This window comes from Aplysia californica, unplaced genomic scaffold (assembly GCF_000002075.1).
Source record: "Aplysia californica isolate F4 #8 unplaced genomic scaffold, AplCal3.0 scaffold00382, whole genome shotgun sequence".
Taxonomy (NCBI): domain Eukaryota; kingdom Metazoa; phylum Mollusca; class Gastropoda; order Aplysiida; family Aplysiidae; genus Aplysia; species Aplysia californica.
This window is the reverse complement of record NW_004797652.1, coordinates 275817-290580: the sequence shown is the minus strand read 5'-3', so window position 1 is coordinate 290580 and position 14764 is coordinate 275817. Positions and strand designations below refer to the sequence as shown.

At 39.0% G+C, this 14764-nt stretch overlaps 1 protein-coding gene across 2 annotated transcripts in view; it reads left to right on the top strand.

Moving 5' to 3' along the window:
• LOC101851061 (ERC protein 2) overlaps positions 1-12368 on the top strand; it is a 49272-nt gene extending 36904 nt beyond the window's left edge. For both annotated transcript variants that reach the window (XM_005103616.3, XM_005103615.3), the window contains 8 exons: positions 193-322; positions 1777-1941; positions 3271-3440; positions 4666-4801; positions 5602-5733; positions 8214-8374; positions 9456-9603; positions 11679-12368. In XM_005103616.3, coding sequence (XP_005103673.1) covers positions 193-322; positions 1777-1941; positions 3271-3440; positions 4666-4801; positions 5602-5733; positions 8214-8374; positions 9456-9603; positions 11679-11957 — 1321 coding nt within the window. In that variant the 3' untranslated portion in view covers positions 11958-12368. The remainder of the gene's footprint in view (positions 1-192; positions 323-1776; positions 1942-3270; positions 3441-4665; positions 4802-5601; positions 5734-8213; positions 8375-9455; positions 9604-11678) is intronic.
• Positions 12369-14764: the final 2396 nt, after the last annotated feature.

Below are 14764 nucleotides of genomic sequence, written 5' to 3'. Positions count from 1 at the left end.
TCTCTCTCTCTCTCTCTCTCTCTCTCTCTCTCTCTCTCTCTCTCTCTCAATTCTTAACCTGAGAATAGTTAGCAATTACTCTGGTATGGTTAACTAACATGACTTCCTACTAGTATCTGTATTGCTGTATGTACCGATAAATCTGAGACAGAATTCCCTTTGAATTGATATTGACTTGTGTTTCTCCAACAGACTGAAAGAGCAGAGAGAAAAAAGCGAACAAGAACACCAGGAAGAGACAGATGGGCTGATGAAGAAATCACTGGAGCTCAAGGCCAATCTGGACTCCCTGCAGAAAGAGCTGACTGCTAAACAGACAGAGGTCAGTCACTATGATCTACTTGTGCTAGAGAAGCAAATAGCTGCCTAAAGCGATAATTTGTCCCACCCAGCCGTGGCCACTATATTTTATCAACCAACAGGACAAAAAACCTGTCCAAGATGGCCATATAAATTTTTCATTATCCGACGCATTGCCGTACATTATTTTTCTGCCGCCGACGCTGTGCACAAGCCTTCATAATTTATTCACCTGTTGTTGTTAGCTTGTCATATGAGTGAACAAATCGCTGACAGGCACATTGCCAAAGTGATTTTTCTTGTCCCTCCTACTGTTTACCCAAGTTGACTAGTTGGTAGCATTTGGATGGGTCTTACAGCAGTTTAACACTTTATCTCCGGCAAGCCGCTCCCAGCAGCTCGCAGTCAGAACCGCTGTGCCTGTGAGCCACTGGCAGCAGCTTGGGCACATTCCTTTACGATGACTTTGGAACTAGGTTCACTTGTTTTGATTTAATGACCAATTTAATAATAATAATAAATAGCATTTATACTGCGCGTTTCCATTTCCTAAAAGATGCTCAATGCGCATTACAATGAAAAAGACATCACATCTTAAAAATTAATCGACACAAATGTGTACGTAAAACAAAGTATTATACATATAATATAAATGCATATGTGTAAAATTTTATACCAGAAAAACAGTCTCGCAGTGAGGTTGAAAATGTGTTCACTAAAAATATACAATGCAATAAAAATTCACGAACAGTCAAAATAAAGTTGAAACGTGAGTAACTAGAAACATTCATTAAAACATTAATTCTATACAGATAGAAAAACATTTCCGTTCTATCTCTCTCTCTCTGTCTCTGTCTCTCTCTCTCTCTCTCTCCCCCTCTCTCTCTCTCCCTCTTCCTCTATCTCTCTCTCTTTCTCTCTCCCTCTCTCGCTATCTCTCTCTCTTTTCTCTCTCTCTATCTCTCTCTTTTTCTCTCTCTCATTCTCACTCGCTATTTCTTCAGTCTCACAGTCTGGCATACACATGCATATATATCACAGTACATCATTATGACAGGTATGCTTTTGTGAATAAAAAATGCTTCAGCTGATTTTTGAAAATGGAAATTGTTGGGGCAGATCTTATTTTATATGGGAGTTCGTTACATACCTGGGGACCAAAGAACAAAAAGGAACGCTTGCCGTATGTTTTGTAATTTTGTTTTGGAGTTTTAAGAATTAGATTAAGAATTTAGCGACGTATGTGTCAATTAAAGATTTCGTACCAAAAGAGGGCCCTGGCTGTTTACTCCTCTCTGAGATAAAGAGTTACGATAGCCACCTGTCTATGATGACCACTTTTCTCCTCAATAATGGGTGGCCTTCTTGGACAATTTCAATTTTATGTTGAATTACTGCTTTTCTATGTCTGACGACATAATTGTGATTCAAAGTTCTTACAAATAAAATGACTTTTTGGACTTTTTTAAATTTTAGATCTGTGAACTACGAGAGCAGACGACGGAACTCCAAGCTGGCAAATTTGAACAGGAGAGTCGTATCCGCAAGCTGGAGTCTGAGGTCCACGAAAGGCAGGCGGACTTCCAGAGGGTGACGCTAGAGCTAGAGGAGGCATTGGCTCAGGCTGCTCATGTAGAGGAGGTGAGGAGTATAGTCTGTGTGTGTGTGTGTGGGAGGGGCATGTGTGTGTGTGTGTTTGTTTGTATGTGTGTTCATGTATGTGTATGTGAGAGAGAGAGAGAGAGAGAGAGAGAGTGGGTGAGGGAGCGGGGGATTTTTTCTGCCAACTGGAGTTGGAGATCCATGAGAGGTAGGTGGACTTCCAGAGGATGACTCTAGAGCTAGAGGATGCACTGGTTCAGAGGTGAGGAGTATACAAACCTGCCACTCATCCCGATTTAATTGGGATATCCCGGGGGGGGGTTTTTTGCCCCAAATCTCGAGCATCCCGATTTTCCCGATTTCAATGGCATATATCCCGAATTTTTTGTTCTGCCAGTTGTGCAGCATTTTTCTTAAAATTTACTCTGCTTTCTTCTCTGTCACAGGAAGCGCTCGTTAAACTTTCTGTCAGCAGGAACTCGGAGCACTATTTTCCAAAATATCGATGCGGGATTTAGTAGTTGACTTGCCCCAAGTTGCGTTGGATCTTTGCTTGCACATGTTATTTCAACTGTAATGGAAGTAGCTTCGATTTGGTATTCTGACTTTGGATATTCTCAAGATCCAGGCTACTTTTGCTTTTGTTCCCACTCAGAATTCTTCAATGATGGCCTAATAACTGTTTCAATTGCAACATACAAAAGATCAATATTACTTGTAGTTCTGCTGCTACTTTCAAAACAAGACCCGTCAGTAAAACTGTTTCAATTGCGCGTTCGCCTCAAGTGACATGACTTCAGCGTGCGAGTTCCGCGTGAGTCGGGGATGGTCCGTTGACGGGGTCAACTTAAGTTCATATACACACTAGTTGAAGTGTCTTTTGGGACTTATTCACGGAGGGGGGGTAGGTGTAAGGTGATACTTCAGGATCTAAAGAATTTATGATAACACACACAGGGAGCGAGAGAGAGAGAGGGCATATGCATGTATATATATATATATGGATATATTAATTTACACCCCTGGGAAATTTTAAAGTCAACTTGTCACTCACCTTGATGATTTGTCGTTAATCCCGATTATTTTCACCAAATCCAGATTTTTTTCCCATGAGATCCTGATTTTTAGATTTCATAGAGTGGAAGATCTGAGTATGGTGTTTGTATGTGTGTGTCTGTGTGCACTGGTTTTTGTGTGTGATTGCAAATCTCCATTGGGTGTATATGTGTGTGTGCATTGGTTTGGGTGCATGCATGCAAATGTCCATTGTGTGTGTGTGTGTGTGTGTGTGTGTGTGTGTGTGTCTATGTGTCCACTGTAATAAAGGCTGTGCTCCCAGAATTGTAAATCGCTTTTTGTTTGTGCCAGGTGGAGGCAGAACTGGATTCGAAGCGACGGGCAGAGGCTGGACAACCAGCCAACTTTAGCCAACAGGAGACGAAACAGCTCCAGTCAGAGGTTGACCGTCTGCAGGAATCTCTGCGTGAGGCCGAGGCTGACCGGGCTGATAAGGAGGCGGAGATCAAAGAATTACAAGAGTATGTGCTGAGAATGTGTGCAGGTTGTTCTAGCTGCTGCTGGTTTTTGTACAACATTTCCATTGCATGGAAGTTGAAATTCAAAGGCAAAAATCAAGATAACGCTAGGAAGCAGTTAAATGTTCTAAGCCCAGAAAACAAAATTTTTCAGGAGAGAAAAAAACCCTGTTTTCATTCTTTTTAAGAAATGTGCCTTCATTACATATCTATTCATGCTTCTTTCATTATTAGAAATCTGAATTCCAACAAAATATTTCTCAAGGACATGCAACGGATACCACAGTTTAAGAAACCGCAATTGAAAAAATTACGCAGAATTTTGGGCTTAGAACATCTGGACAGCTGTCCAATTATAAGGTTTTTCTTTTTTTTTTCATCCTCCTGACTTGTTTCCTCTTTCCTCTCCCACCTTGTTTCTTGTTGGATGGAAGCTTTTGCCATGAAATAGACAAATTGTGTTTGTGTTTGTCTAGGAGAGGATTACATTTTATCACTAACAAAAATAAAACAGTGTTTGCATTGATATTGACTGAGAGGAGAGACTTCTTCAGAAAGGTTGTCGCTTTTCCCAAAATTTCTGGAATTTTATGTTTGACTTTAGGCAGAGTCAAAATGACTTACTGAAAGAGATATTGAAGACAATGATTTCATCTTTAATATGACCCTCATTCTATAATAGCTTTGAGTTACTTTTCTCTATTTACTGTGATTGTTTCTAATAACTTTTGGAAGAAAAGTAACCTAGGAATGTTCTATTTGCTTAAAAATGTTGTAACTTTACTTGAAGGACTGCATTATTCTTTGCTTTACTAAAGCCTGGTTGTGTGACGATTGCCCCCCTCAGAACAAAATTCTTTAGCTTTTCTTTGTCTCTCAAATTGAGATCCATTTTGCGAAGAATGGAGCTGAGAAAGTGGAATTTCTGATCTTTTTCTCTTTCCTGTCCATTGGTCTGAAGCACAGCAATTTTTCAGTTTGAAAATATCAACATTATGAAAGTTTTCAATCAGAAAAGAAAATAGATTTTTAGATTAAATCAATACATGTGCTTATTCCAGTTAAATGTGAACGTATATATTATGCTCAAGCTGCTTGAAAATTAACTATGAACTGAAAAAGCCACTGGTAATCAAGGGAGGAGATGCTCAGTAAACCTGGTATGTTTCCTTTATATCATTAAACTCCAGTTTTTGTGGTGCCCTGACATCTTGTTTGTGACCCCCAGAATTGTGAAGGAGTACAAGCAGAAGATGGGAACCCTCAAGCGCAGCCAACAGACTGAGAAGAAGAAAAACGCTCAGCTGTTGGAGGAAGCGAGGAAACGGGAGGATTCCATGACAGACGAATCGTCCAGCTTGTCGGTATGTTCTTCCTGTGTGGCTTAATGTGATTCTTGCTTTTCCTTGACTCTCTTGTGAGTAGTTTTAGATGAGAGGGGCAGCACAGATCTTGTTTGATTTCCAACTTTTTAAAAATTATTACCTATGGTGGCGTGTTTCGTATTTGCAGTTTTTTCTTTGCTGCTTTAGCATCATGGACGCCTTTCTCACCCTGGACCAGGGTATAGGCCACCAACAAACACTTTCCACTTTTCCTTTTCATGGGCTAGCTTCTTGATATTATTCCATGTCTTTCCACTTTTATGTGCTCAAGTATGCTGTGTCAAATATAGAACCATCAGTTTTGGTCTGGCAACCACTTTATTACTAGGTTAATATTTTAGAAATTATGTACTAGTTAATTATAGTTGTTACAAAAACTACAAAATACTTCTTATATTAGAACAGTCCTTCAGTAAAATGTGCCTTTCAGCAGCAGGGTATTTTCTACAGCTGTAGAATAATTTGTATGGCAACAGGGTACAGTATTTATTCATAGGAATAATTGTTTAAAAATGTAGTTCCTGCCTCTATTATACCTGAAATGTTGGAAATGGGCTTTTACCTAATGAAGATAAACCAATTCCTGACTCACACTGTCTTTCCTTTTGCCCCCCCCCCCCCCCATACCGCGCATCCACACACATACACACACACACTCACACACACACTCACACACACACTCACACACACACACACACACACACACACACACACACACACACTCACACACACACACACACCACACACACACACACACACATACACACACACCCCGATAGACGGCGATCAAGAAGAGCACAGAACGTGTTGAGGAGCTGGAGGAAGCACTACGTCAGAGCGTCATCATCACAGCCGAGCGGGAGATGGCCATGGCCGAGCTGCAAACACAGATTGAGGACTCCAAGACCGCGGTAAGTCGTACAGACATATAGCAAAAGACCAGTATGTAGAAAATCTTATTTATAATATTAATACATTTTTGAGGTCAGAGTACAAAAGAATATGTATTGTGTTTTCTAGTAGTGCTCCTCACAGACATGCTAACGCTGAAATAAAAAAAGGAACTTCCAAGACCCGGAAAATGAAAACAAAATGTCCTAGAGCAGATTGCAGGAATTTGAATTGTGAAATGAACTTGAAGATTTATTCCTCAGATGCACACTCAAACTTGAAAAAGAGGTCTAATCAAATCAGGAGTTTTGATGTCTGTACTGAAACTTCAATGGGTAAAAGTGTAATATCAGATTTATTTCTTTTCTTAAGTACTGAATTTTTCTGGTATCTGAAGCTCTTATGTTTTATTAGGAGCACTGAAGACTGTATAGTAAGTGCATTTAGACAATTGTACCTTACACAGTCTATACAATATACAGTCATCGTGGTGGGCTGGAAAATTTGTTTTAACCAATTTCCCATGTGTAGAACAAGGTTCAGACTACATGGCAATTTTTCCTCTGTCCTATGGCTCTCACTAACAACAAATTTGCTGCTGACATTATATTCCACCTTTTCCCTGTTTTGCTGCTCCTGTAGATAGAAAAAAATGAACCAAAAAAAGACGAAATGGCTGATGATGCTAGGAACAATCTTTTGAGAACATAATAATATTTAGTTTGTAAGTTATAGTTAGTTGGCTGTCCAGAGTGAACTAGAGATGCCTAGAGGTAATATATTTGCATGGCACTTTACAGTGTGTACCAAAGACAAAACAGTGTCCATAATCAATCGAACCCAGAGAACACAGTCTGCCACAGCAGCTCAGAAATCTCTTGTTTCAACAAGGTTTTTTGTTATTGCTATCAGGAAAAGCAACAGTAATTTGATTTTTTGGGAGACTCCTGAGACTTTCTTTAAAGGAATAGAAATCAAATGAGGTAGTTCTTGGAAGAAGCCCACATGGGCCACTCGCTGGTTAACTCATTTGCTACGCCGAGCCGTGGGGGGGGCGGCGCGGCTAAAGTGCCATCAGTATGCTAAGCCGCCTCAGGCGGCTCGAGAACCAATCTTCAATTTTAGCTTAGATTCTATTCCAATCCACATATCCATGTTAAAATAAAGGTCATATATAATGTTGACTTCCGGGTCAAGCATTTCCACTGAAAATCAGAAGTTTAGATTCTGTTTTGAAACGCGATTTCGTAGTTTATTCGACTTAGTTTTATCGTGATGCTCAAATTATAGCCCGGACACCAGTCTTAGTAATTTTACACAACATCTATCATTATATTGCCCACTAAAGAAGTGTAGGACTCTTTTTTATAATATTGATACGATTGGACTCATATTGCCAATGAACTGTTATTGAGAAATTAATATTTTTGAGTGCCAGATCTAGGTCTAGATCTAAATTGTTAAAATATTTTTTTCTCTCCAAAATCACTACTTTTTGATGAAATTACACAAAAAGTGCCACTCAAGACATGTATAGGTTTATTCCAAATGCAATTCTGAATAATTCCACATAAGATACAAGTGGGGTTTTTTCGGTTTGTGATCGTTTTTCAAGATTTTTTTTTTTTTTTTTTTTTCAATATCGGATGTTATGATCCAAATGTACAAATATTTTGGAATGTATGTAAATAACTGCAAACTTTTCAATATTTTCAAGTTTTATTTTCATTTATGGTTATTTTGGTGTATCATTTGACTAGGTGCAAACATATTTTTTGAGTTTCACCAAAGATTATAAATTTTTTAGTTTCAAATTTTATCCGCTTCCAATCAAAATTGTGTTGCGTAATCGCCTCTTACAGTAACCAAAGTGGAAAAATACGCAAATAAACAATACAGGTGTATTCTACAAACAATACTGAAAATTTTGGTATATAATATGTTGATATTTATTTGAATTTGTGGCCCCAAAGACCTTTTAACTGCCCACTAGTCATCAAATCATTCGCCCTCCCGAAAAAAATTCGTCCACAAGCCAAAAATAATATGTAGCGAATGAATTAAAAACAATCAGGAAAAGACTAATCATACAGTTTCTGGGATACTTGAATAGACCTAAAGGTCTTGAACTTCAAGCTCTCACTGGCAAAGTTTAGGGCAATCTAGGAAGGATAGGCCCAGAGCCACTTACTTGGAGAGACTAAACATATGGGTGACTGAGAAGTTTCAGGATAATGTAGCCTTTTTGAGAGCATCCATGCAAAGGACTGCATGGAGAAGGACTGCATGGAGAACCATGATTGCCAATGTCTGTTGCAGATCTGGCACTTGATGATGATGATGATGATGATGATCAGGAGAAATCAAAACAAAATGATGAAATGGAAAATGAGTTTATTGTATTGAATTTTTAAAGCCAGAGACTTTTTTTTTACTATTTGTGCTGTTGTCAAACATGAGCTGCTACTGTGATATATCTGCCTTTGTGTTTCCCACCCAGATGGAAGAGATGCGAGCTGAGGTAGAAATGTTGCAGCATTCCTCACAGGACTATCAGGACAAGCTAGCTCAGCTCTCACGACAACTGGAGGACAAGGACAACAAACTACGACGTGTGGTTGCTGAGAGGCAGAGACAAATGCAGGAGGTGCTTGAAACTAAGTGAGTCGTGTCATTTTATATTCCTTCAAGCAACCCCTCAACTCTTTTTCTTTCTTTCTTTCGTTCTTTCTTTCTTCTTTTTTTTTTGCCGGGGGGGGGGGTCAAAGCAAAAATGTGTACGTGTATTTGACTTTTTTAGGGCCTTTTTAAACAGTGCTGTCCACCTAACAGCAACTCCTTGGGAAGCAGGCCTTGATTGTTGTTAGGTGGACGTTGCTGCTCACTGAATTTTCAAAGGGGTAGAGGGGAAACTTCAAAGATAAAGAACACCAACCCCCCCTCCCCCGCCACACACACACACACACATGCACCCTCGGGTCCTAATTCCAGGGTGTGATGATGTTATATCAGAAAGTAAGAAGAAAGCAATGTTAAAGAATTTGTAATAGTGTGGCTGAAACTTTTCCCCTCAGACTTTTGAAAGAAGGTGGCTCTTGGGGAGACGGTGTTGACTAAAGCTGCATAGTGCATTTTTGGCCCACCTATTTGTTTTGAGGAAATAAACAAGAGAAGAGGGATACTCACACACTGAAACTATAGGTCAATCTTTGTACTTACACTATTCTTGAATAATCTTTTTTTTTTGTACGGCATTTTAGAGCAATTAAATTAAGCTTGCTGTTAAAGGTGATGATTTGTATAAGGAAATTCTCTTTCACAAGCTTTGGTTGCTGTTAGTTTTAGAGCAATGAAATGAAGCTTGCTGTTAAAGGTGATGATTTTTATAAGGAAATTCTGTTTCACAAGCTTTGATTGCTGTTAGGCAGATGTTGCTCTTATCTGGGTTGCTGTTCATTGGGCACAACTGTATTTGACTCTTTTTTTATATTTCTGCGGATGCTCTGTTGTAGTTTGCTTCTTCTTTCTTATCAAACATCTGTCGTCTTTATATCTCCCCTCCTTCTTTTTTGTGTTTGTCACTCTCTTGTAACACCTCTAATCTTCGGCACTTATATGACCTTATTGTGTTGCAAGTGCTGTAAAACACTTACTAAAACTAAACTAATTTCTGCCTCTTTTTATCTCCATGTCATATTTTATATTATCTTTTTACCTGTGAGTGTCTGTTCTGTGTCCTCAGACAAGAAGCTCTGCAGGCCACCATCAGCGAGAAGGACTCGACCCTTGCCCTGCTTGAGATGACTAGCACCAAGAACCAGAAGAACATGGAGGAGATTGACCGTTTGACTCAGGAGAAACACAAGCTTCAGTCTCAGCTCAGAGAAGTGGTCAGTGGACATCAGTGTCATCTGCCTAAACCAGGGGTCACCAAACTCCTATAAAAATTGATGGGAGGACATCATGGCTGTTGCAAACTATCCACTTAAGTCCGAATTTTGAGAATTTTCTATTTTTATACCCTCCCAAAGCTCTATCAAAGATGCACCTTTCAACATTACCAAAATGTAGTTTACTGCAATGGTCAAGACTTACAGGTTTATTTTTTTCATTATTTCTGAACAAACAACACAATAAAAACTAGTTTTTTTGTCTCTGGTGTAAAGAGTACCCAAATGGACTTAAAGGGATTGCTTGCGACACCAACAACATTATCCATTCTGCCAAAAACCCAAGTCAGGAGAATGTTTACTGACAGCCACTGTGGCAACAGATGCAGGTTCAGTTTCCATTGGGGTAGAATGGGTCTAGGATCACTAAAAAAAAATGCTGAAAGTGAGCCAGATAACTATTTTGTTCAGTACAATTCATTAATGTTATAAGTAAAAGATTTTTCACATTTAAGTTGAGAAGAAGTGTATGATACAATAGCTAAAAGTTTTAATGTCTATAAAAGCACATTTAATTTACACCATAGAGTTCAATGATATGATTAAATTATTTTGGTGACCCATATCCTGAGTTTTCTGATTCAGCCTGCAGCGCCACTCGCAGTGACTGACTGTCTCCTGTGTCTTGTGTTTTGACGCAGAGCCGCTCAGTGCTGCTCTTATATATTGCTCCCTTTCCTCACATCATTTACCTCTCTTCTTTTTTCCTTATCACTTACATTTCAGTCCTTTTCTTCTGGCTGGTGTCATCAGATAGTATTTTTTATTCTGAACATTTCTATATATGCTACACATAGGGTTTTATCAAATTTAGATATTTCTTTTTGTAGGTAGCGTAAACACGGCCTCGCAGGCACTCGCGGCCTTCCGACCGCGTGGTATCGGTGAAATCGGGGTAATTCCGATAGCTGTTTCTTTGCTCTTTCGCTATAAAACACCAATTGCCGTACACCTTGTAAAAGTTCAACTTTTCCTCGTTACAATGGTGTAAGTTGTTTATATGTCCGATTATTAGGAGCTGGAGAATCGCCGGTGAAAGCGAAGCCCCTCGCGGTCGGAATGCGTGGTCGGCCAGTTCAAAAATCGGCACGCGTGCATTCAAATACTTCGCAGAACGAGCGATGATTAAATACCGTCTTTTCATTGGCGGAGAACTGTAGAGCTCTAAACAGGCTTTCCCGTGGTATATATTTAGCCTTTGATGTTTAAATAGAAAGCTTTTAAAAATGCTGTCAAAATGTTTAAAGATAACTTTTTACTCAAAATAAGTAAAATACCGACTTAAAAAAGGTATTAATGAAAAGATCAGTTCATTTTCTATTAGAATAAAGTAATTAGCTTGGAATTATTTTACATCAATCCTTCCGCGAGACTAGGAAAGCATGTTACCCCGCACGCGGGGTACACTACAGTATACGCCGACTCGTTTACCACGGGGGCGGTGCAGCGCCAGCCGGGTCAACGCTCGGTGTTTTTGTCGAAATAACGACAGATCATCGTGTTTGAAGTGATAAAATACTGATTTGTAATGATCTCGCAGTCTTGGAAAAAATTAGGCTCCATATATTTGTTATAGTGATTGTACTCTGTTAGTGTGGAGATGTTTAGTGCACTTGGTACTCTTTTATTGTCTGTCAAACATGGGGTTGCAGCCAGTGACTGACTTTAACAAATTTGATCAAATTTTAAACAACTACCATTTTCTTTAAAATTGACTGAGAGGTTAAAGAATGGTGCCAAAATGCTCAGTGGATATAGGCCTTTCAAATGGAAAAGATAAATTTGGCATACAGCTACTTTGAAAATTTAGTTTCTGGTACCTACTTTTTGTGAGACCACCGATGCGGTCACGAAGCGGTCACAATTTATTTGTGTCCAGAATCAAAATTATCTGCGAGCTGAATCAGTTAACTCCTTTTCTCCGGCAAGATTGGAACTGCTGTGCCGGTGAGCCTGGTCACACCTGGTCATTTGTATACCTTGGATCACCATGAATCTTACTCGTTTCATTTCAGACGACAAGCAGGATGAAGTTGATGCATCGAGATTCCAGTCGAGAGAAAGGTTCTCGCAGTTCCAGCAGGTCTGCCAGTGCAAGGAGTTCCCCTACACCACCGGCCCCTGTACCTGACAAAGCCAAGTCAGCAGGCAGCTCTCCCACTGAGCAGCCGCCTCTAACGCAGGACATGGAAGCTACTCGCGAAAAATCCTCCACTGATTCTACCCCAATGGAAACTGCACCAGAGTCTGTTGCCACAGTAGCTGACAGCAAATCTCCTGACTCAGGCTCTTAGCAGAATGGATAATGTTCTCCATTTAATTTTTTTTATAGATTTTAATAATTTCTTTTGTTCTTTTTTGAAGTGTCTGCCTCAGTATTGCTTGGCTGTGTGTGTATCCGAGCTGCATCAGAATTGTACTGAGATTGTAGTCGTCAAGTTGCACTGTATGCACTCCTATCTCAGGTTTCCACAGTGAGCATTACTCCATCATCTCTTTTTGTTGGCATGATTGGCACTGGCAGTACTTTGGCATTAAAATATTTATGGGGAAAATGATGAGATAAATGCTGATTGTAATGGGTTTTTTCCTCATGTAGTAGATAATTACTTTAAAAGCTTCTCAGGAAGCCAAAAATGTTTTAGTGTTTTAAGGTCTGTTAGGGTAACAATATGTGAGGCAGTGTGGTGAAATCAGGCGCTCGTCAAAATAATAGAAAGTCAAGAAAGTTGCATTTTTCTACAGGTTTGGGAATTTTATCAAATTTTTTTTTCTTTGGCTCAACACCTTTCATGCCCACTAAAAAACACTTATATGTGAATTTTACTGAAAAACATGAATTAGAGGCATAAAAGATGTAAATTTTCAGTTTCCACAGACTCTCAAGCTAAGAAAATAACTCAATTTCGGCGGCCATTTTCTCGCTAATTTTACCCCTGAAATCAGACAACCCCATCTCCTTCAATAGTCTAATATCTTGACTTGTATCCAAGATAAATGGATATTTTTTTCATCAAAAGCAAGGCAAATGGACAGGCTTTAAGATGATACCAATAACTCCGTCTGCCCTAAAATTGACGAGCGCCCGATTCCACCGTGTTGTGACACATATTGACTGTAAAGCGTACAGAGCTTGCTGTTGAGTGGGAATATACGCAGTACAAATGCTATTTATAATTATTAAAGACTTGATCACTACTTTGTTGCTATCCCAATAATGATGGTTGTTCATAAGTAGCTGCAATCATACTATCTTTGGAAAGGCGAAGAACCAGTGCCTGAAGTGAAGGGAGCTACTGGACAAACCTTGTCATCTCAAGTCCCACTTTCCATCCTGTGTTATCGTGTCGACTCAATGTAGAGTCCAGCACTACAACTTAGCCCCCCTATGTTAAAGTTAAGCTGTGCAATTTTAATATGGGAAAACATGGCCCCGAAGAATAATTTTCTCACAGGAAATATGATAGTACCTGTGTCCCAACTCACTGAGACCAAAAAAAAAATGTTTCCCAATGAGGCCACTTGCCATGATCCATTTGTGTTCTTTTTTGTAGCATAATGTAAGATTCTGCCTGTGCCTGATACGAACAGGTAGAGTGTAAAGTCATTTCACGCAGTACTGCAACTTAATGCTTTGTGCCTGCTGGCTGCCTGTGCTGTTATCACAGTTATGTACAGTGTACAGTCTAGGTCAAATATTGTGCAATCTCCACCGTTGTACCATGTGTCATATATATTTATATATTATACTATATACATACTGCATATAATAATTATATATATGTATATACTAGTATACGTACCTCAGGTCTTTTCACCAGGAAAGAATTTACTTTTTCTTCAACCCTTTTTTTTTTTTTGCTTCTCTTACCCTTAGATTTATTATGGAATATAGGCAGATGTTTCGTGTTTATTCCCATTTATAGTTACTTAAGATTTTGGCACTAATGGATAAATATATGATTAGATATATTAGATATATACAGATATATGTATTAAAAAACAGATGCTGTCAGGACAAAAGTGCATAACTCCATTTGACCCTACTTTACAGGGTGAGTTAAAAATAAACTTAGAACAGCGATGATTATATTATATATATATATATATATATATATATATATATATATATATATATATATATATATATATATATTTTCTTGAATTCCCCCCCCCCCCCCCCCCCCCCCCCACCATTGCTCTCTTTTGGATTTTTTGAAAAGCAAGTGAGAACATCAAACTGAAGTACAGAGAAATGTTTCTGCAAGTTTCTTTTCTTACAGTAAGTTACAACTTCCGTCAGTTTTGGTGCAGATCTGAAAAATGTTCTGTTGCTTCGGAAAGATCTGCTGTTACTCCACTTGCCTAATGTCTACCGACAATATCTCTCCACTCACTGTTATGATGGATGTGTGTGCATGATCCCTTTTGTTGGTTGTGTTAACAGTCAAGGTATTATATTGTGAACCCTCCCCCCCCCCCCCCCAACTCTGATACTGTTACATCGTGGAAATACAGACTATTTGATGTTCACCAGTTTTGCATTTACGTACCACATACGTGCCACATAGACTCCCCTCAGCAGTGATCCGAAAACTGTTGCATGTATGCATGTAGTTCGTAGTAGTTTTCCTCGTATCCCCCCCCCCCCCCCCACCATACTCACATTTACAAGTATGTTATATACATAACAGTATAGTATATCTCTGGCTAAAGTAGGCCTAAGCCAAACTTGTTCAGTCATTATAAATTATATGTGTTGTAAGATCATTTGGTTGTTTTTGTGGAGCTTCAGTTTACAGTTAACTGCAGTCATTTTCTATAATATAATATAAATGTTTATTTATCCGTATTACTATACACAAGTGTATTGAGGAATGTGTTTGCTGTTTGTGAAGAGACCAGTCACAATGAGGCTAGACGTCACTTAAGTGTTCACGCAAAAATCTAACATTGCCAAATAAGTTGAATTTCTCAGCTGATAACACTCTTGCCTGCCCTGAATTTTTCAAGCTCGAAAATAAACTGGATTAGGAGGTAAATGAAATAATGTAGGTCCACACTACAGTTTTGCTGTATAGGGCTGTCCCCGTCGTTTTAT